At 56.9% G+C, this 27,132-nt stretch overlaps 2 protein-coding genes across 2 annotated transcripts in view; both read right to left on the bottom strand.

The window, feature by feature from the left end:
• Positions 1-291: 291 nt before the first annotated feature.
• ALKBH5 (alkB homolog 5, RNA demethylase) lies at positions 292-19,561 on the bottom strand. The gene is made up of 4 exons (XM_010973107.3): positions 18,612-19,561; positions 10,877-10,957; positions 1,380-1,535; positions 292-619 (listed from the first exon to the last, which is right to left on the bottom strand). The coding sequence occupies exons 1-4, from the start codon at positions 19,376-19,378 to the stop codon at positions 442-444; spliced, it is 1,182 nt and encodes a 393-aa protein (XP_010971409.3). The 5' UTR covers positions 19,379-19,561; the 3' UTR covers positions 292-441.
• A 3,542-nt stretch (positions 19,562-23,103) lies between these two features.
• Positions 23,104-27,132, bottom strand: part of MYO15A (myosin XVA) — a 42,581-nt gene continuing 38,552 nt past the window's right edge. Inside the window, exons 62-65 of the mRNA XM_074341988.1 lie at positions 26,843-26,976; positions 26,401-26,534; positions 25,815-25,955; positions 23,104-23,238 (exon numbers count right to left, since the gene is read on the bottom strand). Coding sequence (XP_074198089.1) covers positions 23,137-23,238; positions 25,815-25,955; positions 26,401-26,534; positions 26,843-26,976 — 511 coding nt within the window. The 3' untranslated portion in view covers positions 23,104-23,136. The remainder of the gene's footprint in view (positions 23,239-25,814; positions 25,956-26,400; positions 26,535-26,842; positions 26,977-27,132) is intronic.

Below are 27,132 nucleotides of genomic sequence, written 5' to 3'. Positions count from 1 at the left end.
GGGAGGGCAGCAGGCCCCCTGCAGAGCAGGCAGGACCTCAACCCAGCGCAGACATCAGTGGGGGATGGGGGGCAGGAGACTGAACTTCATTTACAACACCGAGAAGATTTACATTTAAAGCAAAACAAGAATTTTTCTTAACCAAAACATTTTGATGCTCTTAAATAAACCCAGCCTGACGCGGCCCCACTTGAGAATGGCTGCCCCACACACCTCTACTGGCCACCCCAGCATGAGCTTCCGTCCCCTCTAGATCCATCCAGGAGAAAAACTGAGAACATGAGAACCAGATTCCAGCCAATTCTGTTCTTCAGCCTTAACAGGCAATAAAACAAGGAAAAAAACGTAAGGATCAAATAGAAAGAAACAAAAACCTTCAAAACAAAACAAAAGGAGGGGCAGCTAGTGAGGATCAGGCCGAGTCCCCGGAGGGCACCGGCCTCAGTGCCGCCGCATCTTCACCTTGCGGGCAGGGCTGCCCGCCGCCTCTGAGCAGTCCTCCCCGGGCTCGTAGGACTTGCGCCAGTAGTTCTCCGAGCTGAAGCCGCTCCTCCGCCGGTGTGTAGGGAGCAGCACCGAGCGCCGGTTCTCCTCCTTGTCCATCTCCAGGATCCGAGGCCTGCAAGGGGAGGGGTGCACGTTACCCAAGGGCTGGCCCAGGGCCACCCGACTCGTGGGTTCTCCACGCAGGGCAGCACTGGCTGAAGCACTGACATCGTGTCCTGTCCACCAGGTGCCAGTGGCCACTGGTCTTTGAGACACTTCCCAGTTACCTGTGGGGCCTGCTCGGCTCCGAGTCTGGTGCCCCAGGACAGAAGGTGGCCTTCCCCAACGTAGCCTCAAGACCCTGCCTGGTCCTGCCATCAACCTCTGCTTCTCAGACCCCCACCACCTTCTCTCTATGCCCACCCCCGTCTCTGCTGACTAACCCCCAACTAGCCCCCCAAACTACCACGTTCTTCCTGCGTCAGCATTTCAGCCCATACAGTACCTCCTGCCCAGACTGCCCTTCCCACAGGCTGCCCATCCCCCTGGCCTCAGCTTAAATACCATCCTCTGCTATCTGCCAAGTCCCAAGCTTCCCTCCTAACATAACCCACAAGAGTGCCTGTCTGGGTGGACTGACGAGGAAAGTCATGGGAGGGCCATGAAGCACTCCCACCTGCCAGTGTCTCGGCCCAACCCCTTCTCTCTGAAGGTACAGGCATTGGCCAAGGCTTAGCTAGGAATGCCACTATGGAAAACCAGACCTAGGGCTTTGGAAAGGTGGGCAAAGCAAGGTTCTTAACCACTGACCACAGGCATCCCACCCATTCTGGCCTGCAGCCAGACTGTGGCACTGCCTTGCCGGCCTCTGTTGAGGACCCTAAGCGGAGCACCTGTGGGCAGCATCAGGGTCTGCTTTGCGGTGGGACCGCTTGGGTTTCAGAGCGGAGTCCCTGCTGTTTCCCGACAGACGATCTGAAGCATAGCTGGGTGGTAACACGGAACTGCTCAGGGACTTTGTTTCCAACCGGGGTGCATCTAATCTTGTCCTGCAAAGGAAATGCACGTGGGGTCACTGGCGGGTCTCTTGGGAGGGTGTGGCCCTATCAGACCAATTCTTTCTCAGGCTGGCAGTCTCAGTGCTGTGCTTCGGTCTCCTCGTGGCTCAACTCGGGACGGGTCCAGCTGACTTGCAAAGACCCTCCTTCCTAAGTCCAGGCTTAGCAGTAGGGAATAGGAACACTTCTGTTTGGAGACTTCTAATGGATCTGCTGCCCCAGTGGAAAAGCCCCAGGGTGCTCTCAGCTGGACAAAGTGGCCCCATCTTACCCTACTCAGGCCCACAGGTCCCCCAGGGGCAACCACTCCACCTGCTAGAGAACCGAGGGCCCCACCGGTGGGTGCCGCACTCCAGCAGACACGTCCACCTGTCCTCAAGTACCAAGAAAGGAAGGTTCTCTGGCCCAGCCAGAGCTTCTCTGCTCTCTCACACAGGAACAATGAGGCTGCGGAAGAGCTAGGAGTGCCCGGGCCCAATTCCACATTCACACTTGGCTCTGGTCCTGCCACAGCCACCTGGAAGCTTCTGCGGGTTCTGGGACAGTGACCAAGCCAAGGACAGGGGGTTTTTGAAGGCAAAGACCCCACCAAGCACTGGAACCTAGTGAAAGAAAAACGCATGCAAGTATGGACGGGGAAGAAGGGACAGAACCTGGGTAGGAGGCAGTCCAGGCAGGGATCTAAGTCCTTTATGAAGTCAGGCCAGGAGGAAGCTGGCCTGGGAAACCTCCAAGAAGCCCTGAGGCTTCTTGTGTGATACAGAGAAGGCCAGCAAGTCAGGCCGCTAACAGCAAGGAAAAGAGGCCTGGGGTAGGGAGTGATGGGGCACAGCTGGCAGAAGACCCTGAAGGCATCTTTCCCATGGGCTGCTGGGCACAAGGTAGCAGCTTGGTTCTGAGGAAGAAGGTGCTGTGGTCAGGCAGGACTCAAAGGACATCCTCACAAGGATGCTGGGGGAAGAGAGCAGGAGGGAAACTGGAGAGCTGCCTTGGGATCCTGGGGACGACTGCATCCAGTCCTCACAGCTCCCCCTACCCCCACTGGCTGTCCTGCTGTCAAGTCAGGAAAACTGGGTCAGAAGGAGGGAAGTCACACATCCTGGGAGCCCTGGGAGAAAGATCTAGTCCAGGTGAGACTCCAGGCCTGGCAGGCAGGAATCACCAAGCTCTGAACCTGGGCAGGGGTCTTTCGCTGGAGGCCAGCAGGGGGCGCCTTTCCAGCAGGGAATCAATGTTCTGGCATCCTCGGGCCCAAACTGGTGGACAGACAGGCAGGCAACTGTCCCTGCCCCTTTGCTTTGACCTCTTAGACAGGAATACAGAGGGAGCCCCGCTGCACTGACCAGCCCACCGGTCTCAGGCTCCACTCTGGGCACCCCTACTTGAGGAAGCAGGACTCAGCAGCCAGAGGAAGAAGGCCCAGCCCTGATGCTGCCACTCAAGAGTCCAGGCCAGGCACCACCCCTCTCTGGACCTGTTTCCCCATGTGAGCAAAGGCCTCTTCCAGTTCTCAGGGTCTAGAGACTGAAGACGAGTTGCCTCCTTCAAGGCCAGGATTCTGTTGAGGGGCACTGGGAAGAGGTGGTGCTGGGCCAGCCCAGATCTGAGGGTGGGAACCAGAATCACTGGAGCCACAGGGCCTCGTCTGTGCAGGCCAAGCCTCAGATCCCTGAAAGCTCATACCAAATGCGGAGCAGCCAAAAAACTCCCACTTCGAGGACTCCAGGGTCTGAAGCTCAAGGGGGAAAGTGCCCCCCCCCCCGGCACTGCCCAGATAAGTCGACACAAAGACCCCCCAGGTGCCTGGGAGCACACGCCCCAGGCAGGAAAGCCCGAGTGGGCAGGACCCTGGGGCCCAGGGCCGTGGAGTGGTTTCCTCTGGGCCGTGACAGAGAAGAGCAGAGCCACCAAGAGGAGTGCCTGGCCCCCACACCTCCATGGCTGGAGAACAGCTGGCACAACCTGAGCCCTGGCGCGGCCCCACCCTTCTTGAGCCACTTGCTACTCGGGCAGTCGGCCCCTCACGTGGGTCTAGGATTGCTGGAGAGGCTGGGGAGACAGGCCAGGGACATGGACTAGCTCTGCTGCTGTCCAGCTGCCTGAGAGGAGGAGAGGGAAGGGTGCAGCTCCCCCATGCAACACCTCTGCCACCATCAGGGGCCAGCCATGAGAAGCAATGGTCAGAGGTGGCCCCACCAGAAACCCAGCCACCTGCACCCACTTTAGGGATGGTATGAGCTCTGGGGCCCAAAAGGGCTCCTGACACATCCCCCAGGGCTGTTACAAGTACATCTCAGAACTGCTGGAGGAGTTCCTGCCCTCTCTCCACTTCCAAAAAGCCACCAAGTTGCCAGAGACCAGGTGAGAGTGAGATCCCCAGCCCAGAGCCCACCAGCAGCAGAGCACATGCCTCTTAAAGGGCAGCCAACTCCCAGGGAGCAGGCCAGGGTTCAGTGGACAGTCACAAGCTTGGAGGCAGGAAGCCCAGTTTTAACAGAAGGGTCTGGGTATTCCTGCCTTACAGATCAGAGTCAATATCCAGGTGTCACAGGAAGGAACCCAGGTGTGTCAGGAAAGCCCCAGGACGAAGCATGGACTGGGCCTAGGAGGCAAGGGAGGATGGCCGAGCATTAACACGCGACCTGAGAGGGAGGGAGCAACTGTCCCAGGTGCTGCCCTCATGCTTCATCAGTCACGGCGTCCTCCGAGAAGCTGCTGGGGAGCACTATGCCCACTGTGAGGGGGGAGGACTATGCCCACTGTGGGGCAGAGGGCTATGCCCAATGTGCCCACTGTCGAGGCGGGAACAACACTCAGTCAGAGACCCAGTCACTGGCCTCGGTCACACAGCTGCTACCCCAGGGCGGCCCCTGAAGCCCAGATGGCATTTCTTCACTGCAGCAGAGCTGACAGCTGTCCCAGCAGACCACCACTTATGGGAGACAGGGAACCAGTCTGCACATCAGGCCCTGCTGCCAATAACCCACAACTTCTGGCTCTACCCTCACAAGCACCCTTGCGCTACCAAGTCTGGCTTTGCCAATGGAGTGAGGAGGCAGGGAGTAGCATGCCAGCCGGTCTGAGCACTCCTTGTCTACCGAGTGACCTGGGCCCCTGGGTCTAAGTTCCAGCCCTTCAGGGTATTAGACCCCCACACAGCCCAGACCTGCACCTGTCTCTCTTGTGAAAGCTCCCAACCCTCCCATCTCCCACCAACCTCCCTCCAACATCAAGCTTCTCTCCAACTCCTGCCTCTCCCTGCATGGCAGTTCTGACACAGGTTTAAGAACTGGCTATGGTCAAAGGGGCCTGAAGGACACGTAAGTAGTATCAGCCAAAGAGAGGGCACCCCAAGCACATGGGCTTCTAGCAGAACACCCCATACCCAGGCCCACAAAACACTCAGGCCCCAAAGGGTTCTCCAAGTCGCCTCACCTGGTTACCGCCACGTCATACCACACAAGCGTAACCCAGGGCTCCAGGAGGCAGACAACAGGGCCAGGACCACAGGCACTCAGGGATCCTCCAGGTCAGGCCTCAGAAAGGGCCCGCTGTCCTCCAGGACACCAGAAGGCCAGACACCACGCCTGCCTTCCCGCACCTGAGCTGCTGAACAACACGGCTCTGAGTTCCCCTGTCCTCCTGTGGCATGTGCCTCTCTGCTCACACTGTGCCCGGTGGAACACAGTCTTCCTCATCCCCTACTCCTGACCCATCGAGATCAGAGTGGGCGATGGTGAGGAAGGGACTGGGAAAGCACACACAGCACTCCTCAGTTTAATCATCCCTAGCCTCACAACTGCCACAATTTATAGCTGAGAAAGCAGGGCTCACATAACCAACTTGTAGTCTGTGAAGAAGGGACAGAGCCTAGGCCAGGAGCCCAAGCCAGTCACACTCCCTGGCAGTGTTGCTGCCTCCTTATTCCTTGGGCAGGTTGTAGACACACACACTCCCTAGACTCACAAGAGAACAAAGGTGGGCAACCCTGGGTATAGTCGACAAAAACCACGGGGACAGGAGCAACAGCAGGGGTCTGAGTCGGGGCAACGTCTCAGGACCGGCCTTGGTCAGGGAAACCAAGAGCTGAGGGACAAAGCCTAGAGCCCGCCCTCCTTCCGCACCCTCCCCTCCTCCACATGCAGCCTCACTTTCTGCTGCTCTGCTTTCTGGGAGGGTCCCCTCTGACTTCAGGGACCCCTGGGCCTGGATGACCAATTAGGCCACTTAGCTCAGCCTCCTACATGCAACCTCTCCTAAACAAAGCTCTCACCCCACTGCTCCCGCACAACGACGCTCCCCAGGGCCCTCCCGATCCCTTGCGCAGCACGAGGCCCTCCACCCATCTCCACTGTGTCCCAGAATGGACTGCCTCGCATCCTCGCGCTCCGAGCCTCTGTAAAGGGCAGCTCTTCCACCCAACCTGCCTTTCCCCTGAGCCTCTTCGAAGCCTGCCGGGCGCCCACACATCAGATGACACTTCTCTGGAAAGCCTTCCTTGACCAGTCCCTGGCAAGGCTCTAAGTGTCTGCCTTCTCCCAAAGGACAACAGGACGAGAAGATTCCACACTCACTACATTCCAGGCACTAGCACAGAGCCTGGCACACACCAGCTTTGTTTAATGTTTGGCAAATGAACCTCCATAGCTGCCTTCCCCAACTCCAGCCCACCCTGAGCTGAGCTCCACTTGACCAAAGGCAAAGAAACAGGCTATCTAAGCCACCTTGAGCCATTTTATCTGGTTAACTGGAGAGATTAACCATGAAGGAATACAAGTCTTGTAGGCCAAACTGGGGGGGGCCTCCTGAACACCAAGAGCCTGGGTGCCCTGGACCGGAAGGCCCTGAGGGCCCACAGCCACATCCCAGTGACATGCTGATCCAGGGCCTCCTTCCCCTCATCCCTGCAATGACAGGGGCCCTCTAGATGCCCCACCTTTCTGCCTTCCAACTCACCCTTTCTGCCTGGCGGGCAGTTTGTAGCTCAGGAGCCAGATCTCCCAAGCCCGTCCCAATGACCTTCCGAAGCTGGATGTCACTTTCACTACTGTTTCCTGTGGGGCCCAGGTGGACATACGCTGCGCTCTCAGGACAGTGCTCATTTTGCTCGTCTGGTACCGGTGTGCAAAGCGCCAGCCAAGTGCAAACCTGGCACCAGGGGAGCACTCAGCCTCCAGCATGCCTGCCTCGGGGGTCTTGTGCATGGTAGGTGCTTGGCGTTCCCAGTCGGGAATCCATGTTCAAAGACCATTCCAGACCAGCCGCATGAGCTGAGGCAGCTCACTTCCTGCCTAAGCCCCTCTCCAACAGAGTTCGCATCCTCTACTCTCAGGGGTAACGTGTGGGCAGCACTCTCCTCTGCGCCGGGCACCAAGCAGGTGGGTGCCTGGCATAGGGCAGCACGAAGGTCCCCTGAGGACTGCATGTCAGGGAGCTGTGGGGAAGATGGAATATTCCCTCGCCCCCAGTGACTGCTACACTAGAAGATGGTCAGCCACCTGGTTCTCCAATTAGTAATTTAAAACTTTAACCACACCTTCAGAAAGGTCCAGCTTCCCTGCCGGGAGTATAAATGATCGACAAAGATGTATCCTGGGCAGCCTGCCCTGTGTGGCCTGGGAAACAGGGACATTCAGGGAAGCTGGGTGTACTGAAGAGATAACCTGCCGGTAGCTGCAGCCTCACCCACACCCCACAGAGGAGCCCCCTTGTCACTTAGAACAGCTCAGCCATCAGCTTCTCTACTCGCACAGCAGAAGAGAGAAGAAGGCCCTTCTGTACGTTAGGCTCCAGGTTCTCCAACTTGCAGTGCCTGCCCGAGACACACCGGGGCAGGGGCAGCACCTGGGTGCTCCACTGTGCAGACCACCAAGGGGCCACAGACCCAGGACAGAAGGTCCAGGTTCAAGGCCTCACTAAGCCATTTACCAGCGGTGACCCCTAATGGATTACAACACTGAGCTGCAGCCTGAGGGCTGCACTCCCAGGGAAGCTCCCCGAGGGTCACTCCCAGCCTCCTGGCGAGGGACCAGGCACCATGGACCTGAAGACTCGGCGTCATCCACGTTCAAAGGAGCTGAGTCTTGCTGAACCAGAAAGCACTTGACGGCCGCCCACCGTTCCCTGTGAGGCCCTTAGAAAGACTACCCCAGTGCTGACAGACCTGAGCCAGTGACAGAGCCGCCCGGTCCTCCCCCAGCAGCCTGTGCAACCTCTGTCCACACTTAAGAGAAGGCAGGGCTGGCTCCACCCCATCTGCCTGAGGAGCAGGGCCGAGCTCAATGCCCAGATCCCACCACCCTGATGTGCCTCACTCGAGGACATCGAGTCTGCCAGGCGCCCACCAAGGCCACGTCCCTGATGCCTGGGCCGCACCTGAGCCAGGATACTCCGCCTTGGTCTAGTCACCAGGTTGTCCTTTTCTACCTGCTGCTGCTCCTCACCAACCTGAACTGTCCTCCTCTGGTGCCTGCTCTGGACCAGCCTCAATGCAGGACTCAGATGAACAGGGATCTCCCTGCCCCCAACAGAACACAGCTGTGGCAATTCACAACGGCAAGAGTCTGGGCCACGACAGTCTGAAGGGGTAGGGGTGAGCTGAGAGGGCTACCAGTGTGGATGCAATGCTTCCTGCATGTTAGAACAGTTGACCCTTGAGCCCTGAAGGATGGCTAGATAACCAACCTTCAGTGTGTATATATGGGTCATTTGAGGGGTAGGTGTGGACCAGAAGGTGAACAGGTCAGATGGCAAAGCCACACTGCACACAAGTCCACGGGCCACATGAGGAGCTGCAGGGACTTTAACATAAGGGAGCAGAAGACCACACGGAAAACATCAAGAGAGAAGGCTGGATGGACAGTCCTTGGATTTTCTCTGCAGGCAACAGAGCTGCCCTTGCCTCTCCCTCTGGTCCCCTGGGTTGGCTCCCTACAGCTGGGCACTTCCCCAGCTCTGCAGCCCAGGAAGCTGGGGGGGAAACCCCCCCACCCCTATTCAGCCCCCTTACACCAAAATCCTGTGCTTCTGCCCTCCAGCCCAGCCTCTAGTTGGTTCCTGGGCCCACTCAAGTCAGAAGGTCAAAGAGCCTCAGTCGCCCACGAACAGCCATTCTCTGAAGTCAGAATACTACTGCCAGGGGCTCAGCTGGCCAGAAAGCTCCCAGGGGGAGTGGGTTAACAGCGTAGCTCCACCAAGGAGCATCCCGCCTGGGCAGTCAGGGAGGGAGCCACCATTCTAGAGGAAGGAGACAGTCAGAAGGATGACCTGACCACTTCCATCTGCACTTTCAGTGAAGCCTTTCCCGGGATAAGCTGGAAGAGAACAGCTGGGAAGTTGCTGCTCTGGTCCTACATCATCCTGGGAGTTCTTCTCCAGGCTCCTCGCTGAGGTGGACCACGTGTCTCTGGCTACAGCTGTAGGTGCCAGGTACAGCCTCAGAAGAAATGACGGGGAAGGAAAGGCCAGAAGGGAGCTACACTTTGGGTTCCATCTGGGTTCTGGGTTTTGGACTGTGCCGGGAATCACAGGAAATGAAAGCTGAAAGGGCAGACAAAAACCCTTCCTCCTCTGATGAACCCTGGGACTATTCCTAAGCTAGAGGAGAGAGACTGCCAGCTGCCAAGCTGCCCTGTGTCTGGAGCTCCCCTACGTGCCCAGTGCTCTGCCTGCATCACAGGACTGTCCTACAAGTCTGGGTCATCTACGGTCCACAGATAAGAAAACAAAGACTCAATGTTTTGACCTGGCAAAGTGGCAGAGCCAGGCCAAAGAAATGTCACTACCATGATACTCTGGAGTTCTGGACCCAAAACACCAAGACGCCGAAGTCACAGACTGAAGATGGCAAGCCAGAAAATTAAGCATGTACTTTAAAAAAAGAGCTCCCAATGGCCCAAACTAGGACAAGCTGAGCATACAGTAAATACTGTGAGTCCATGCTGACGTAAGGAAACGGGGACTAAAGACACAAACAAGAAGGGAGAAGACACAAAACCCCCGGCACAGAGGGCTCCGAGGAATCTGGGCGGCGACTCCGCCCTCACGGGGGCGGCGCTGACTCCCACTCCTCGTGTGTGGGCCCCACAAGCGACCTCCTCCAAAGAGGACGGTGTGCGCAGGGGACAGCAGTGACTTGAGAGGCAGAGGCCTGACGAACACCGCCTCAGCCAGGCGCTCAAGATCAGCGTAACTGGAAACGTCGTGTGGAGACGGCGCTTCCTCCCAAAACCCGGAGCCCAGTGTAACCAGAGAGAAACACCAGACACGCCCAAGTGTTCTACGCAGTGTGTGAGAGTAAGGCGCGTCTGAGAAACTGTCACAGCGGAGAGGACCTGAGGTGACGTGGGATCCCGGGACACAAAAGGGACGTGAGGGAAGCCAGGGAATCTGGGCACAGGATGGACTTCAGTGAATCATCACAGATCAGTTTGGCTTCTCGACGGTAGTCAGCGCGCCCCCTCCCCGATGTAAGGTGTCACCAGCAGGGGAAGTGGAGTCCGGGGCACGGGGGGACCCCCTGCTGTCTTCACAGCCTTCTGTGAATCTAAGATTATTCTAAAAAAATAAAGTCTACTTAAATTAAAAAAAAAAAAAAAAAAAGGCGAGCTACAAGGCATCTTGCTCCAGCCTGGATCTGGCACTGGTCCTGCTCTGCTCCCTGAGGTCTACATGACACCAGGTAATCAGCCGGCCTCTCAGGACTCGAGCCTCAAAGCAGGATTATCCTGCCCCAGCATCTGCTTGGCTAGGTCCATTCACCCTCTGAGCAGGAAGACAAGAAGTGCTGGAGAGGCCAGGTTTGGCAATGCTGGTCAGCATACCCCTGACCCCTGGCCAGAGGAGGAGGAACAGCCACCAGCCATGCGCCTGCAGAGCACCGCAGCCCAACCCCACCTTCACTCCCCTCCTCACTCCCCACTCCTCCCAGAAGGGAAAACCCAGGCATTTTTAAAGCAAGCTGCTAAGGCACAATCTAAAAATACTCAGTAAGAGCACACGTGACAAATCAGAACCAAGGCAGTGGGGAAAGAAGAGGTGGGGGGGCGGGGTCTGGAAGTGTTCCCCAAATCTTGTCTCAAGACTGTGCCCATAAACACTTGGGGAACATGTGTTTTGCTCAGCCCTCAACTCCCTAGTTAAACAGCCACAGAACTTAATTTTCTGATAAAGAAAAGACAAAAACAGCTTTATTCTCACAGAATTCAAATCAAAAGGTATGAGACCTCCTTACAGCCTTCCCCCTCGCCCAGGCGTCAGGCTGCCATGCTACTGACAGAGGAGCCAGGTCCTCCGGGAGCCCAGACCTGCGTCTCCAGACGCCAAGCACTTACTTCCTGAGGATGATGACGGCTCGGCGCTCCTTGATGTCCTGAGGCCGGATGCAGTGAGTGATTTCATCAGCAGCGTAGCCACTGAAAACAAACACAGAGCACGTGAGTGTGGAGGGGGATAGACAACCAGAGCTCTTGGGGGTAAAGAGACAGAAATATGGTCCAGGTCCTATAGCCACCCCTGCCCCACCATTTGAGAGGTTCCAAGATTAACAAGGAAACAAGTAACATGTTAAGCACCAGGATGCTCTCACCCAGAAACCACTTAAAGAAACACCTGGGGTGACGTAAAGGCAGGTCTTAAAGCAGAAGCTGAAGCAGGAATCTCCCTGCACAGACCAGGAGCCCTTCTTTCAAAGGGCCCCCTAGAGGGACACCTTCAGTGGCTTTGGAGGCTGATGGAACGACTTGGGCCAGACGCTGGTGAAAAGACAAGAAGTGCCTCTCCCCCTCCCCACCTTGGGCTCGCAAAGGAGGCCAAAGCAGACACCGGCAGCACTGAGTCACCAGAGAGAACTAAGGCTGCAATGTTCGAAAAGAAAATTTGTCCCTTGGAAAAAAACCTTTCAAAAAGCTTCATCTGGGGGGATCCAGAATCTTGAAGACAGCTATGTTTGGAATATTTTAAGAATTCCCATCACATTCAAATACTTAGTTTCATCAAGATACATGATTTTTAAAACTACTCAGACCAGTGACTGTGGCTAGATGACTGTCCTCTTCACAGCTAATGTCTTTCTGACCTGAAACTCTGGGCATAAACTCAGCTTCCTGAGCCCCTCGCACACCCTTGCTGGGAGCACAGCACCCAAGAGGCATCACCCAAGTCCCTCCACTGAGCCAAGGCAGTTCCAACAGCCTCAGGCCTAGCGGGAGGTGAGCACCTTCTCGGCCTCCTCCTGCTCAGGACTCCCTTGACACCCCCAGACTACAAACCTTCCTCCTTACAGCTGCCAATCAGCTCCCTTCTCACGGGCAGCTGAAGACACGGAGAAACTGTCAGAAACACTGCAGGCCTAGGAAGGACTCCTCAAAATGGCCAAGTTGACCCAACGTGGGCAAGAACTGGATGCAAGAGCAAATGAAAACTAAAGTCTAAGAGAGAAGCACTTCTGATTCAGAAATCTGATCTAAGGCCAAGCCAGGGAGGCAGAGATAAGGACCTTTATTTTGGGGATTTCCCCTCCAAGCTGCTCCTAAATCAGAGTTTTTCAATTTTCTCTGTCAACACCAGTCCCACAAGATACGATGGACAAATATCCACAGTCAAATCAATTTGGAAAATATTGAGGAGCTTAAAAAAGCATTAGTATTGTTAAAGGATCCAAGAATTACTACAGCAAAAGTCTCCTGACTTTAACTGAGCACTGACCAAAGAACCTTCTCTCAAATAACACCTATTAACATCTGTAGGCCCACAGAGAAATGCCACATAGGGATCGAGGAGTTGAAGAGGCCTAGGTTATAACCTGAGCTTTGTCGCCTTAGCTGACATGCTGGGCAGAAACCTCAGGTCTCCATCTGGAGGGGCATCAGTAGGTTTTGAGGTGGTCATGTGATTATGCTAACTTAGGCATTCCTCTGTGGCCACAAATGATGACATTTTAAAAGGGGAACAGTGCCCCCCTCACCCAGGCAGAATTATAGTTATACATCTTCGTGGTTGGTGCTCCGGAGAGGAGCAGTGGCAGCTTACCTACAGGGCTTCTGTGAGAATTCAGTTAGATAATGCAGGGTGCCTGGGGCCCCACTCCCATTTATTGAGCATCTGACACAAGCCGGGGCCCCAGACCACCTTGATCCATGCCCCCCAGCAGAGACCTCCTGGGCCCCATCCCCTGGGCTAGAAGCTCTAAATCTTGTTCTATGCTCTCTCTTGTCACTCCACTGGGAGAGTCCCAAATAAACACAGGACTTTCCCAAAGAGGCACATTTCTGAGGCCTGAATCTGCAGTCCTGGCTGCGGGCAACCTTCCCTGCTGCTGACAAGTGTCACCAATCTGTCTGACTTGGCTGTAGGGCCTGCCATGGTCCCTGGTTTGCCATCTTCAACAAGGAGCCACATTCCATAATGCAAAAGGAGCAACGCAAGATGTTGGCCAAATTTTAACTGCCCCCACCTCCCTCCCAAAGGGCTCTAGAATGAAGAGCAAGCCAAGCCAGGTTCCTGCCACCGAGCCCAGGTCTCAGAACTAGTGCAGAGGCAGGACTGCAGAGGCCCACAGAAATGACCACAGCACTCACTGACCCCGACCTGAACAGCTCACGAGCACTGGTCTTCCAGAACTTCCTGGCAGCTTGACACAGTCTACTGACCCCTCCTCAGAGTATCAGCCTCTGCTGGGAGTGGGAGGCTCAAAGTCCTGACCAAGGGAAGCTCTTCTGCCCAAAATTCAGCAGAAAGTGTCCAGCAAAAACCACAGAGGGTTATTTACCACTAAGAAACCTACTCGCTACAAGAGAAACTGAAAGTCTCAGTCTGCCAGCTTGAAATTTAATATGCCCTAGGTCCAGCCCTACCCTTGGCATGAAGAAAGTTTCAGTGCCTCCTGATCTTTTGTTTTCATAGGGAAAGGAGAGGAGGAAATACCTCGTGCTGGTACTGGCCTGGGCTGAGCCTCCCAAGTTCCCCCAACCCCATGCAGCAGGGGCCAGCCTGCCACAGCATTCAGAGCAACAGAACCTGGCTGTCACCCATTAGGACTATACCTTAGAGTGCCTCCTGAGAATCTCTCCTCTTCTGGGAAGCTTTTCTCAAGTCCCCCAGGCTGGGTTTCCCACACATTGCCCACCGGAGCCCCTCACCTGCTACTGTTCAGCCAGGTGGAAACTGCGTCTTTCCTGTAAGACGAAGTTCTGCAAAGGCCTTACTCACCTCTGCACGTAGTGAACACTAAATGAAACGTGCTCAACTTTTTATTGCTTTGAAGACTCAGTTTCTACATCGGCAAAACAGCCTGCAGCAAGTCCTTCCACAGATGATCAGGTGCAGGTCAAAGAAGTCTGGAAGACTCTTTATAAGGGGCTGTGCAGGACTGCATACCTCTCCTCGAGAGGACAGGCTTGGAGACAGAGTTGTTAAGGCATAGTTCCAAGGTGGCCACCATTCCTCTTCTACTCCCAGGACAGAACAGAGCCAGACAACGACGGACAAACTGGCCAAAGACTGCCTAATGACAGCCTCCCTCCAGCTGGAGCTCCCTGCCCTGGGCAGCACCCATGAGCAGGCCCCACAGGCCTGCAGGACCTCGCTTAGGCTTTTAGGGGCAGCAGCCCAACCACCTGGGGCACAGGGACAGGACTGTGAGCTCAGGCTCAAGTTACAACCACACCTGAACCTCCAAAATGACACACAGCCTAACATTATGAGAAGTCTTAGGGCTTTCTGAACCCAGAAGGAAGAAAATCAACCTGCTCCAAGTCCTAATTCTGTACACATCAAGAAATAAACAGAAAGCAGCTCAGCAGAGGAAGCTCACCTCCTGAGATACTTCATTTGAATCTCAAACCTTCAACACTGTTAAAGAAATGCAATCTTCAGTAACAACTCAAGGACAGCAATAGCCCCATTTTCCAGAGGTAAACTGAGGCCCAGAGAAGTTAAGTAACTTGCCCAAAGTCAAACAGCTAAAACAGTAGCACTGGAACTCCAAACAAACTCTTGGTTTTGGTGTCTATGCTACACTGGTTTCTGCTTTTCGGTTTTTTTGCTGGGAGCAGGGGGACGGGTAGGTAACGAGGGGTAGGAAGAAAAGCCCATCCATGTTTCCTGCTGACAAGGTCTAGTCTGCCTTGGGGGCCTCAATGACCTCGGCAAAGGACATGCGTACACCTACCCCCTGCATGGAAGAAGTCCACCAAGGCGAACCCGTGCCTCCAGAGAGCCAGCATCCTATCTCAGCAAAGCCTGCACACCAAGGCCCGGCTGAAAATGGCCAGCCGGCCCTGAAACTTTTATGGCCTATTTATTTTTTGCTACCTCTGAGCTTCATGACTAAGAAGTCAGCTTTCCTTCCTTTGCTGCCCTCTGCCATCTTGTCAGACCTGGCAGAACCAAGGCCAGCCAACACCCCCTGGCCCAGAGATCCTCCTGAGAATAAACACCTCTGGTTTCATTCCCAGGTTCCCCCCCTCCCACAGAATCAGAAGATTCCAGAGATGTGGCCCAGCACCTATCTGCCCTACATTCCCAACTATATTAAGCCAGAAAGCTAAATTTTGCTTTCAACCAGCTGAGCAAGATCAACCCTTAGCCCAGAACTGACAGGGGTGCCCGCTCCACCCAACATCAACTGATATCTGGAAGTCACAGGCTCTGCGTGCCCCACGACTGGGCAATAGTCATTTCCAGACAGGTGGCTAAGGCCTGGGTCTTTGGGCATGTGGCCACCACAACCACAGACCAACCATGCAACAGTGATTAAAAATAGCAGCAAGAAAGCAATTAGCCTTAAGGTAATTATTCTAATTAATCCAACTGAAATCTGTTTTAATCTGTCATTTAACCTACAGAGAACAAACGAAGGAATGCAGGATGAACTGATTATAAAGAGGAGGTTAAAAAATATTTATTGCCCTAGAGAACAGCATTAAGAGAGCACCCACTCAAGCCCAACATGGGAAGGTTACCAAAAAACCCCAAAAAACAAACAAAAAATTGCCAACTGGGTTTGGAAAGAAGTCTGAAGCACTTCCAGAAGGGTCTGCAAAGCTGTGCTCTAAATGCCCACGTTTAGACACTGCTGAGTCAATGTCTGCCATACACCAAGATCTGTGCTAACAACTATTAAATATAAAACTGTATTTCTGCCATGGTACCTTGGATGGGTACAGACATCACTGCCACCAACAAGGCGTCTGAGTCATATGCGAATTACTAGAACCACCCCCCCCCACCGCCATCTGCAGAGAAGCACTGTCTTCATCAGCCCCTTCCAATCTGCAGCTTTACAGCTCATCACCTTGAGGCTGGGAGACACACCAGTAAGTGAAAGAAAGCATCCCCTTGTAGCAGCCTGGGGAAGAGCCTGAGCAGGATCTGAAAAGAGGCACTAACAGGCAGGTGTTCACCCACCTGCACACCAAGTAAGCTGAGAGTGCTAAGTGAGCAGGTGCCAGGGGATTTAAATTAGTAGGGTGTCCAGAACCTGACAGCAGTGGCTCTCAGGTGGGGATGATTTTACCCCCAAGAGACACCTGGCAATGTCTAGAGACATGTTTGGTTGTCAGAGAAGGTGCTACTAGCATTTAGTGGACAGAAGCCAGGGATACTTCTCGACATCCGACAACGCACGGGCCAGTCCCCACAGCAAAGAATTCACCAGGCCCAGATGTCAACAGCACTGCTGTGGAGAAGCTCTAACCAAGAGCTTTACCAGGCACGCCTCACCAGAATCTCCACTTTAGGTCCAGGCTGGAGCAGAGAACTAGTAATGAATTCCACCTGCCTCAAGTCAGCATCTCCCCCTCACCTATGTCTACTCCCTGGCTACTGTCACCATAGACTTGTGCGCTCCCTCCACCCCCACCTTCCTTGCTTGGCTAACTCCTAGTCAACCTTCAAGGTACAGCTCACTTCCTCCTAAAAAATTCCAAACTCCAGAGCAGACCAAGATGTCCCCCAACAATGTGCTCCATCAGTTACCTTCCTGGGCTATAACTACCTGTCTGTGGCCTCCACTGGGCAGTGAACTCCGTGAACGGAAGAGCCCTGTTTAAGGCTTCACCAAACCCTTAGCCCCTTCCCCAGCAAGAGAACAAGGGAGCATTAGACGGCTGTGTATGAAAGCACCCAGTTAAGGGTCTACCCTGCGCTAGGTCCTCCATCAGACACCAAATCACCACACTGAGTTCCAACAGGCTTTGGAAGCTGGCATCACCTCCACTTTACAGATGAGAAAGCTAGCTCACAAAACACCCACAAGATCCCAAAGCAAATAAGAGGAGAGCTGGATTCAAAGCCTGGGGCAACATTTTTCAGGACACGGCTGAGCCTCCCACACTTACTCCACGGCCAAGTTAGGATCCAGGAGGAACAGACTGGGAAAGCTTGAGGGCTTTATTATTCTAAGGAAAAGATGAAGAGAATTTTCCTGATGATGCAATCCTGTTGCTGATCACTAACAGACCTGCATTTTAAGAACTTGAAACTTCTCTTCAATACAGGGTGTGTGTGTGCTGGAGGGAAGGGGACTCTCAAAGTCACAAACTGCCTCTTGTGACCTCCCCTTCACACACCTGACCATTGCTAGACCCTCTGCTACAACCCTGAGGACGTGTGACTATGTGGGAAATTAATATCCCGTTAAGAGACCAAGTGGCCCTCATGTGAGACCCTTTTAGCATGAAAACCCTTCAATGAAGACTGACCCCAAACTGCCTTACACAGCAGACCACTGGGGAGAGTCTTCCCTGGAAATCCTATCTCAAATCTGGGAGCACCTCACATATCTGAGGAGAAGCTTGGAAGCCCAAATGACAAGGGGGCAGCTGAGAGGTGAGTGGCCCTCTAACTTCTGATGCATAAGGAAGCCGAAGTATTGTTTCTGCTGCCACTGACTTCCCAAACTTTCCCATCAGGAGACCTTGGATACCACAAGACTCTGCTGCCATTCCCAGATATGGAAGCAGTCTCAGCTGTTCAACTTAAATGAGATCTAAGACTCGTCTCACGCTATTAAAAGTGCCCCCCAGACCCTGCTTCTCCCCATGGACGCAGCCCATGGCACTGAGCGAACCTCAGAGGTTAAGCTGCTCACAACAAGACCGCAGTGTGTCCTGATCCTGTACTAGAATTTGGTGGTCAACCAAGCTGCTCTGAACAGCTGCAGTCTAGATCTCCTAAGAGGTTTTAGGGATTACTGAAGTACTCTGCTAGATTTACTTGTTTCAGGGATGGAAGGAGGCAGCTTCCAAATAAATTTTCTGCTTGTATAAACAGCAAAGGTGTTCCAGCAGGCAATCTTCTCCAGGGGCCAGGGTACTGAGCTAATTCTCAGCAGGATGTGGGACCCAAAACAGGCCAAGAACCTAAGTTCTGCTTACACAACTACAAGGCCAAATATCAGGTAAAGAGACCAGCTTTATTTTATTTCATATGGTCCTGATGACAGGTAACACATTCTCAAAAGAACGAATGGGCACTTCCGCAGCCAAAAGAGACTGAGTTTTAAGCTTGCTGCACCATTCCCAGCCCAACCACTAATCTATTCAACACCAGGGAAGTCACTGCCCCTCCTGGGAATGGAGACCGTGTATCAGTTAAATACTCTCAGGAGCCTTTCTCTGTGACTATCTTCTCTTCTAAGGAATCCAGGAATACATTCTCGTTAAAAAAAACCAACCAACCCGAGACTAATAGTGTTGGAACGACTTTCAGATAATAATTCTGGTTAATAAAAAAATAAAAAAAAAACAGATTTGGAAATGGAGGCCCCAAGAGGAAAAGTGACTTGCTAAAAAATCACAAAAGGAAAGAAGCTCCTAAAATTAATCTTCTGGAAAGATGCCTTTAAGTTAGTTCTCGGCCAAGCCCGTGACCTCGTCAAAACTGGCCTCCAATACTAGAATTCTAGACCTGTTCCCTGCTTTCCCACTGCACGTGTCGTAAACGCAGACCCCTTTCCCCGCTTCTCCACCACCACCCTGCCCCTCACCCCACCCCGCAAACAGAAGAATGGGGCAGAAGTGCAAAGCGCGGGCTCCCACTGGCTGCCGCCTCCTCCCAGGTGGTTACCTGAGCACAGTCACGCTCCCCCTGCGCACCGGCAGGGAAAGCACAGGTTCCGACACCCGGATAGGCTTGAACTGGAACTTGCAGCCGAAGCAGAGCGCCGAGTCGCTGAAGAAGGACACGGACACGATGGGGCGCTCGAAGATGTGGATGGGATCCACGTGAGACACGATGCAGCCGCCGGGCTGGTAGTCGTTGATGACGGCGCTGTTGACGAAGCCCTCGGGGATGACGCGGTGCTCCACCAGCTTCTGGATCACCAGCTGGTGCACCCACTCGGGGATCTCGTCCACGTCGCCCGGCGGGTAGAGGCGCTCCTGGCCGGGCCCGCGCTTCTGCAGCTGGGCGCCGTACGTGTAGCCCTCGCCGAAGAAGTACTTGTTGCGCAGCGGGGCCCGGTCCACCGTGTGCTCGTTGTACAGGCCCTTCTCGGCGCGGGACACCACCTCGTCGATGCGGGCCTCGATCTTGGCGCACTCCTCCTGGCTGAAGAGGCGCATCTGGCGGATGCCGCTCTTCACCTTGCGCGCCTCCTCCTCCTTCTGCAGCTGCTGCTCCTCGTAGTCGCTGCGCTCGGGGTCCGAGTCCTCCTGGTACTTGCGCTTGGCCCCGGATGCCGGGTAGGGCTCGGCCGCGGCGGCGGCGGCGGCGGCGGCGGCGGCCACGGCGGCGGCGGCCGCGGCCTCCCGGCTGCCCGCCTTGTAGTTGTCCCGGGACGTCATGGACTTGAGCTTCTCACGCAGGTCGGTGTAGCCGCTGGCGGCCGCCATGGCCCCCGCGACGCTGCTCTAGGGCCCTCCGCGGCGGGCGGGGCGGCCGGGCATGGCTCTGGGGGCCGCGCCCCGGGCCCCGGGCCGAAGGGGTCCTCAGCGCCAGGCCCGCGTGCGAGGCCGGACCGCCCGTCAGGGGCGTCGAGGGGCGGCGCGGCGTCGGCCTCAGGGGCGGTGGGTCATGCGGCGGCGACCAGGCTTCCTCCTCTGCCTTCTCCGAGTTCCGGCGGGCAGGGGCGCCGGCAGCGCCTCATGCCGCGGACGGCGGCCGCGGACGCTCGGCCCGACTCCCGGCCGGACCCTCGGACGCCCGGCCCGGCCCGCACTTTAAAGCGCTCCTCACGACGTCACGGCCACCCGCCCGCCCGACGTCCGCCAACGCCGCTCCTCAGCGGGCTGCTCCGCACGCACGCGCAGTGCGGCCAGCCACCGCGGCTCCGCGCGCAGCGAGCATGCGCGCGCGTGCGGCCGGGTCAGCGAAGGTACCGGCGCACGCGCGGACGGGGGCCTCTCGCCGTCCACCGCCCCTCCCCCACCCGCTGACGGGCTCCGCGAGCACCGCCAAACAGCAGCCTGCCTCCTCGCAGCGCCACCTCCGTGGCCGCAAGGCTCCCTCCGCAGGGGTGTGCTCACGCCGTCAACGCTGTCGCCACGCTGCGTCACGACATCGTCTGAATGCCCGAAATCGCCTCAGCCCCCAGCGCGCAATCACCGAGGAACCGCCACAACCTAGACTGCCCTGTTACCGCCCCTTTGGCGCTTCCGCTTCTGTCATTGGGCCACCGGCCACGCGCTGGGCGGGCCCAGACGGCAGCTTCCGGAAGCTGGTTGCCGCGCATGTCTGTCAATCCGGCAGTCGCCTTGGTGACTGCATCCGTCACCTAATTAGCTGCGGGGCGGGCGGCGAGGACCCCTGAAGGGTGAGCGGGTGGCTAAGTGAGTGCCTGAGTGGAGACAAGACCGAGGGAAACCCTCAGTGCGCAAGAAAACGCTCAGACTCCGAGGCCGAGAGCCCCCGGCCCAGCCCCGTGCCTGGCGGCCGCGGCCGCCAACGCCGCCCAGCTGTCGCCGCCGCCGCCCGGCGTGGACGTTCCCCGAGTCACGTCCCGGCGGCGGCGCGTGCGCGGCCCTCGTCGGCCAGGCGCCTCCCGACGGCAGGGGGGGCCGGGGACCGGGCACCCGCCCTGCCCAGCGCCCGGGCCTTTGTTCAGACCCCCGGCCCCGCCTGACCGCCGGGCTGCACGCGCGGTCGTACGTCCTGGTCCTCCCACCGTCTCCTTCCCTGAGATCGCGGGAGGCTCAGCTCGCGCCTTCCTAGCCGCCTTCCCAGGTTCTCAGTGAGATGAAATGCATGTCGGGTTCCGCGGCCTCGCCTCCCTGGCCGTGGAGCTCTGGACCAGTGTGCCTCCGCGCCCTGTCCACCCCACCCCAGCTCGCCGGGGCCTGCGCTCCGGACGCCGGCACCCGGCGGACTTGGGTTTGAATGTTGACCTCCCGACAGGCCGTACGACCCTGGGCGAGTGACTTCCCCGCGCGGTAGCTCGGCCTTGCGGTCCGTAAAACGGGAATAACATTAGTGCCCGCCGCGTACGGTGGCTGCGAGGATGAGACGAAGTCCTGTACGTTAGGCAGAGAGGACGGCCAGCCTCGAGTCAGGGCCTGTTTCCACACCGTAAACGGAGGGTCCTACCAGTCCCTGCTGGGAGGTGGGGGTGGTTGTGTGGTGACTGGGCAAGGCCAGGCCAGCACAGCCTGTGGGGTGGGGAAGTCTGGACACCTGGGACCTGCCACTGCCACCACGCTCCCTGCCAGGGGACCCTCCCTTCCAAGAAGCAGCAGTAGCAGGTCAGGGGGTAAATGGGACAGGTGTGAAGCCTGTACTGAACTGGCTCTTGCCCTTTTCAGACCCAGCCTGGAGCGGTGCTGTTGGTGCTGGTGATGGAAGGCGGCTGCAGGTGATGAGAAGGTGGCCTGTGGGCAAAGCTGGCGCTCTAGCCCCAGTCCTGCCCCGGCCACAACGTGCAAACGCCTGCACAGGGCCCCCTTGCCTGCATATTTGCAGTTTGGCTATGAGGGCTCAGGCCCTTCAGAATCCCAGTGCCCACCTCTAAACTCCCCTCCAACACAGGAAATCAGACTCTGCTCACACACCTGTTGACCTGGAGCTCGCTACCTCAGTGATCAGAAAGTCCTCCCAGAGGCACCCGAGGAGCCAGCTCGGCCCCCATCCCCTGCCCCAGGCAAACGGGAGTTACCTCCTCTCCAGGGATAAACAGCCTCTCCCATCAGACACTGCCAAAGAGGCGTTCCCTTGCTCAGAGCCTCGAGCCTCAGGACCTTGGAGGCAGCAGGACCTTGGAGCCAGCCTGCCTGCATTTGAACTTTGGTTAAACCAACTAATGGTTACTCGCTTCACCTCTGGGGGCCTCAGTTCCCCATGAAGACATGGCAGGACTGTTTCAGGCTCCCAGGCCTTCCAGATGTTTCTCTTGTACTGTTCTCACCCCATGCTAGGCCGGGAACCCCAGGGCCCGGTTCCTTCTCCTCTGGACCTCCCTTCGTCCACCTGGAGTTCCTTTCTTCCTGGGTCTGGGGGACACAGTGGGTTCCGACCCTCCTGCCACCCCCGAGTCTTCCCGCTCTGCCTCCTGGGGGTTGTTACCTCTGACGAAGGCTCAACTTGCTGACACCACCACTGAGTCCCCAGGACAGCTGCTAAGACATGAGCCTTATGCCTCAAGGCCCAGGTCCTGAAATCCAGAAGTCCTGGCATTCTGGTCCTCCCACGCTGAGCCCGCAGGCACTACCCACCTCACAGTTCTGCAGGCCGGCCATGGTGTGGCCGGGGCCCCGAAGGCAGTCAGCTCCCTGCACTGCAGCTGCTGGGGCCTCCCTCCACTGCCCACTTGCGTTCTGAATCCCCAAAGGCCTCTCCACTCACTGCTTTCTCTGTTTAGAATGCTCATTTCCCTCTCCCTTCATCTATTTCTAGCAAGTTCCTACTCATCCTTCAAAACCCAAGCCCAATATCCCATTTGGTGGGAAGCCCTTTCCCAGATTTCTCCCCCCCCCCAAGCTGCTGACACGAAACACCTCTCTCCCTCCACTATACCACTCTCAAACCTTGTGTGGCCCATCCAGTGACGGGGACCTGGGGTTGGGGCTACCCAAAGAGTGTGGGGTTGGGGGAAAGGGTCTGCAGGTAAAAGGGAAAGACAGATGTCTCTGCTGGAAGCTCTGATTAGGGGCACAACTAGGCCTCCCAACTCCTGCTTCCTCCCTCAGGCTTGTTTTCCAGTCACTCAACAACTGGAAAAACTGCCAGGCCTAACTTTTATTTGCACAGAAATGACCAAGGGCCACAAATCCAAGCTGAGGGGCAGTGCTGGGGGCACCCGAGGAGGACATGTGAGCAGCCAGGACATGGAGATGGAGCGGATCCCAACATCAGCTCCCAGGGAAATCGAAGTCAAGTTCAGTTCCTCTAGGCTACTGGTGTGGAGCTTCCCTGCTGCAGGCAAGAGTCAGGGCAGGGCCATGGCAGGAGGCCCCACCCACCAGCCTTTGGAAGTTCTTCCTGCTATCTGACTCAAGTCTGCACGCTGCAATTCCATCCCAACTCTGGATCGGTCTTCTCTGGTTCCTGGGGACTTGGGACGCTCCGCCTACTGCCTCCTGGTCTCCCCTCAGGTTCTGGCCCAGTAACTCCCCTGGGGTCACACAGCAAGGCTTCCGCAGAGGGAGCTGGAGAGGCCAGGTCAGAGCAGTGTGATCTCGCTGGGAGGCAGCGTGAGCCTCTTCTCCCGGGCACTGAGCAGGTTCTCCACATGCACGGCCACCACTCGACACAGCTCCAGGCCCTGCAAGAGACAGAGTCCACACCCTCCTGACACTTCCCAACTTTCACCTGGGGTGAGCCACCTCTCTCGTCCTCAACTCCCCCAGGGCCCTGGGAGGAGCAGCTGGAAGCGGAATGCTGGGTTACAGGCAGAGGGGTGAGCAGGTGCATCTGTGGGCTCTGCTGCATGTGACCTGTGACCACACGTCTCTGAGCCTCAGTGGCCTCACCTGTGGGATCTCAGTTTACCAGGGCCTGCCTCACAGGGCTGTGGTGAAGATGCCATGAGAGTCTACACATAAACCCTTGAGATTTAAAAAATATTAGTCCCCAGTACCTCCATTAAAAAAAAAAAGTCCCATCAATAAGTGGTTTCTAACTATGTGTTGCCATGGTTACCACCTGATACCCACAGCCTAGAATAAGCTGTGATCCAACCTCAGGGCTCCTGCCTGGCGTAGGGGGTGGGGGCAGGCAGTGGGGAACTGGGGAAAATCAGCCTGTGAGAATGGTTCTCAGACCACGGCCAGTGTTGGAGCCCCCCAGGAATTTCCGGGGGCTGGGGGGCTGCTCTGAGAGGGCAGAAATAATGAGGACAGCGCTTCCTGGGCAGCGGCCATGCACCAGGCATTGTGCCGAGGCCTCCCGTGTCCTGTCCCTCTTGGTCCCCACAGTGTCCCTCTGAGGCAGATGCTCTGAGAACCCCCTCCACCAGTGAAGAAACTGAGGCTAGAGCTGTGCAGCCCCAGACCTCACAGCTGGCAGATGGTGGGGCTTGAACCCAAGGCCACACTCTGAAGTGCTCTTTGCTGAGGTCAGCATATAGCGATGCTCGCTGGCTACATGTTGGAAGAACTAGTAAATTAATGAACTAATAGATAAATGTGTCCTCCATACACATGTGCCCGAGGCAGAACAGAGTCGGCAGCATAAAAAGGTGAGGGAGGTGGGCGCTGCAAAGGCCTCCTCCTCCTGCGTCCATCCATCTGTCCCTCCATCTGTCCGCCCACTCGAGCCTCTGCTACGTGCTGGGCACTGTGCTATGGACACAATGTGGACAAGGTGGGCACAGCCCTGCTCTCTTGGGGCTGACATTCTAGTGGGGAGACAGAGACATGGGAACACATAACTAAGTGGTTTCCAAGCCAGAAGGGGGCTCCTGAGGCAGAGAGAGTGGTTAGCAAGGAGAAGGGTCGGGGAGGCTTCTAGAAGGAGGGGATGCCTGTGCTGAAACCCAAATAAAGGGAGGGAGAGAGGGAGCCCCATGATGCCAGGGAAGAGCAGCCCAGGGCCAGGGGACAGCGAGTGCATGGGGTCTAGGGCAGGGATGGGGGCAAGCGAGCCAAGGGGAGAGGGTGAGTGGCAGCCACAGTGGTAGGAAGAGAGGGGCAAGGAGGGGAAGGGCTCCGGGGTTGGGGGAGGTAAGTGTAGAGCCTGTTGGTCTCCAAGGGTGATGCTGAGGGGGTCAGGGCAGGAGACAGAAATATGGGGGTGGTGTCTCAGCAGAGCTGGCTTTGGAAGCCTTGGAGCCAGGGAGGGTGCTGAGGGAGAGGGTGAGACACAGCAACGGTTAAAAGGTCTGTCCAAGGGAGGGGTCCGGAAAAGGAGCCCAAGCAGCAGCGGACAGGCGGGCTCGAGGTGGCGGGTCCGCTGCGTGGGAGCTCAGAGTGGGGGTTCTGGGCAGCAGGCTGAGCCACAGGGAAGGCTGAGATTGGGGTGACCCCAGCAGGAGCAGGACTGGGGTGCAGTGGGAAGCAGACTGGTCCCCAGTGGTGGGTTCTCTAAGGGGCACAGGGGCCTGAGGGGCCCTGTTCTGGCCTGTCCCTCAGAGGTGGGCTGGGTAGATGGAGCCCTTCTCTCCTGCCAGCGGGTAGCAGCCCCTCCAAGACAGGCCCTGGTGTGGGCAGTGGTCCTGGGCCCAGACCTTGAGGGGGTGTGGGGGGCTGGCCAGGGCAGACGTGGGGGCCTAGCACTGATTCTGTCCCTTCTCTGGACCTCCATCCCCTCTCTCCAAGGGGGTGAGAACTCTGGTCCTGCCCCATCCCTGAGGGCTGGGAGAACTGGACTTGCCTGACCCAGAGGTTGGCCATAGCATTTAAGGTGCAGACACAGTTGCTGCAAATATGAGGAGGCACAGAGCATGTGGGCCTCAGTTTCCCTGTCACCTGGGGACCCTGCTCGCCACACCCTCGATCCCAGGCCACACAATCCACCCTCTGAGCCTCAGCCCAGGTGAACGTCCTCAAATTCCCTGCGTCCCTGCCCTCTCACCAACCTTCTATGGCTCCCGAGTGCCCTCAGGGGGAAGCCCCAGATTCTCAGCTTTATATTCAAGGCCCCTCAAGACCTCCCCTGCCCCTGTTCTCACTATTCTGCAAACAACCTGGGTCCTCCCCTTCCCATGATCCCACCGCCAAGATGCTTCCATGGGAGGCTGCCCTAATGACCCGCAGTTCTGTGCGGTGTTGGGTTGGTTCTGTCCCCTGCAGTGGCCTGGGTGCTCCCTGGGGTGCGACCAGGACCTGACCTGTCTCAGAGCCAGGCCCAAAGAAGAGCCTGATGAATGGAATGAGGGAGTGAGGGGGCTGGGTGACCCACCTGCTCCAGCTGCAGCTGCATGGTACGCTGGGCAGCCACGTCCCCCAGTGCGATCTCCACGTAGGGGTAGCTGGAGCTGGCCGTGGGTCGCTGGGTCCACGTCGACTGGATCTCCTTCAGGGGGAACTTCACTATCAGCTCCTGGGGGCATTGGGACACACAGGCTTGTGGGTGGGACAGTCCTGCCCACCCACACCCTCTCCTGGAGATCAGAGCAGCAGGAGGCAGAACACGCCAGTCTGAGTACTCATTCCCCCGTGACCTGCTGTGTGACCTGGAGCAAGTGGCTTTACCTCTCTGGACCAGTTTCTCACCTGTGAAACTGATTCCACAAACGCTGCTGCATGCATGTGTAGCATGCCAAGCACTGTTCTAAATACTTGGGACCCAGAGGTTCAGGACATGCCAGTGGCGCCCTGACTTTCACATCGAAGCTGCTTCTCAGCACCTGCCCCTCTTAGTCTGGGGCTCCTTCTGGTCCCAGGAGCAAACGCAGAGCACACGGGGTGAGTGCGGGAGCTGCACGTCTCACCCTCCCAGGGCTCAGGGGTGAGAAGGGGGACGGCACCAGGCTGACACCACTCACATGGGTCTCGGTGCTGAGGAAGCTGAGGCCGTTCTGGTTGACGGCCAGGATGCAGGGGGCCGGCACGGCCAGGCTACTGCAGCTCTGGACGAAGAAGAAGGAGGAGCCAAACGTGGGTGAGGCACTGAGGAGGCCTGGTGGGGGGAGCAGGTGACCAGGGCTCCTCAGGGATGGCCAGGGCCCAGCCCTGCAGCCCGAGTCCTCCCTCAGCTGCATCCAGCACACCAGCCCCCAGGCCGGGTTCCCTCCTATCCAGCATCCCACCTTAGCTGCCCTCCATCCCAGCCCAGCTGCCTTTTCCTGGCCATCTGCCCAGGGCCACCTGGACCTCAGTGGGGCCTTAGACAGCACCGAAAATGGCTTCGTACAAAGAAAAAGGTGCGTCCATCCCCACCCTGCCCAGCAAAGCCCCCATGATTCTCCCCCAGCCCTGGATTCTTACCCAGAAACTGGGCGCGGGCCTGGTGGGGGCTAAGTGCCTGCGTCTGCTGCCGATACTGGCTGACCAGGCTTTGCCAAGTGGAGCCGGCTGTGGTGTGGTAGAGCCGGGCCGGGATGTACTCCTGGACCTCCCGCCTGGAGGAGGGGAGAGCCAGCCTGAGTGCAGTTGAGGGTTGTGCAAAACCTGCACAGCTGAACGCTGGGGCATGTGGACAGGGTGAAGGTGGGTGAGCGCAGCACTGAGCATACAGAAGGCGCTCAATAACCGCTGGTGGGACCACTAGGCCCTGT

This window comes from Camelus bactrianus, chromosome 16, assembly GCF_048773025.1.
Source record: "Camelus bactrianus isolate YW-2024 breed Bactrian camel chromosome 16, ASM4877302v1, whole genome shotgun sequence".
In the NCBI taxonomy this organism is placed as follows: domain Eukaryota; kingdom Metazoa; phylum Chordata; class Mammalia; order Artiodactyla; family Camelidae; genus Camelus; species Camelus bactrianus.
This window is presented reverse-complemented; position numbering and strand designations above follow the sequence as displayed.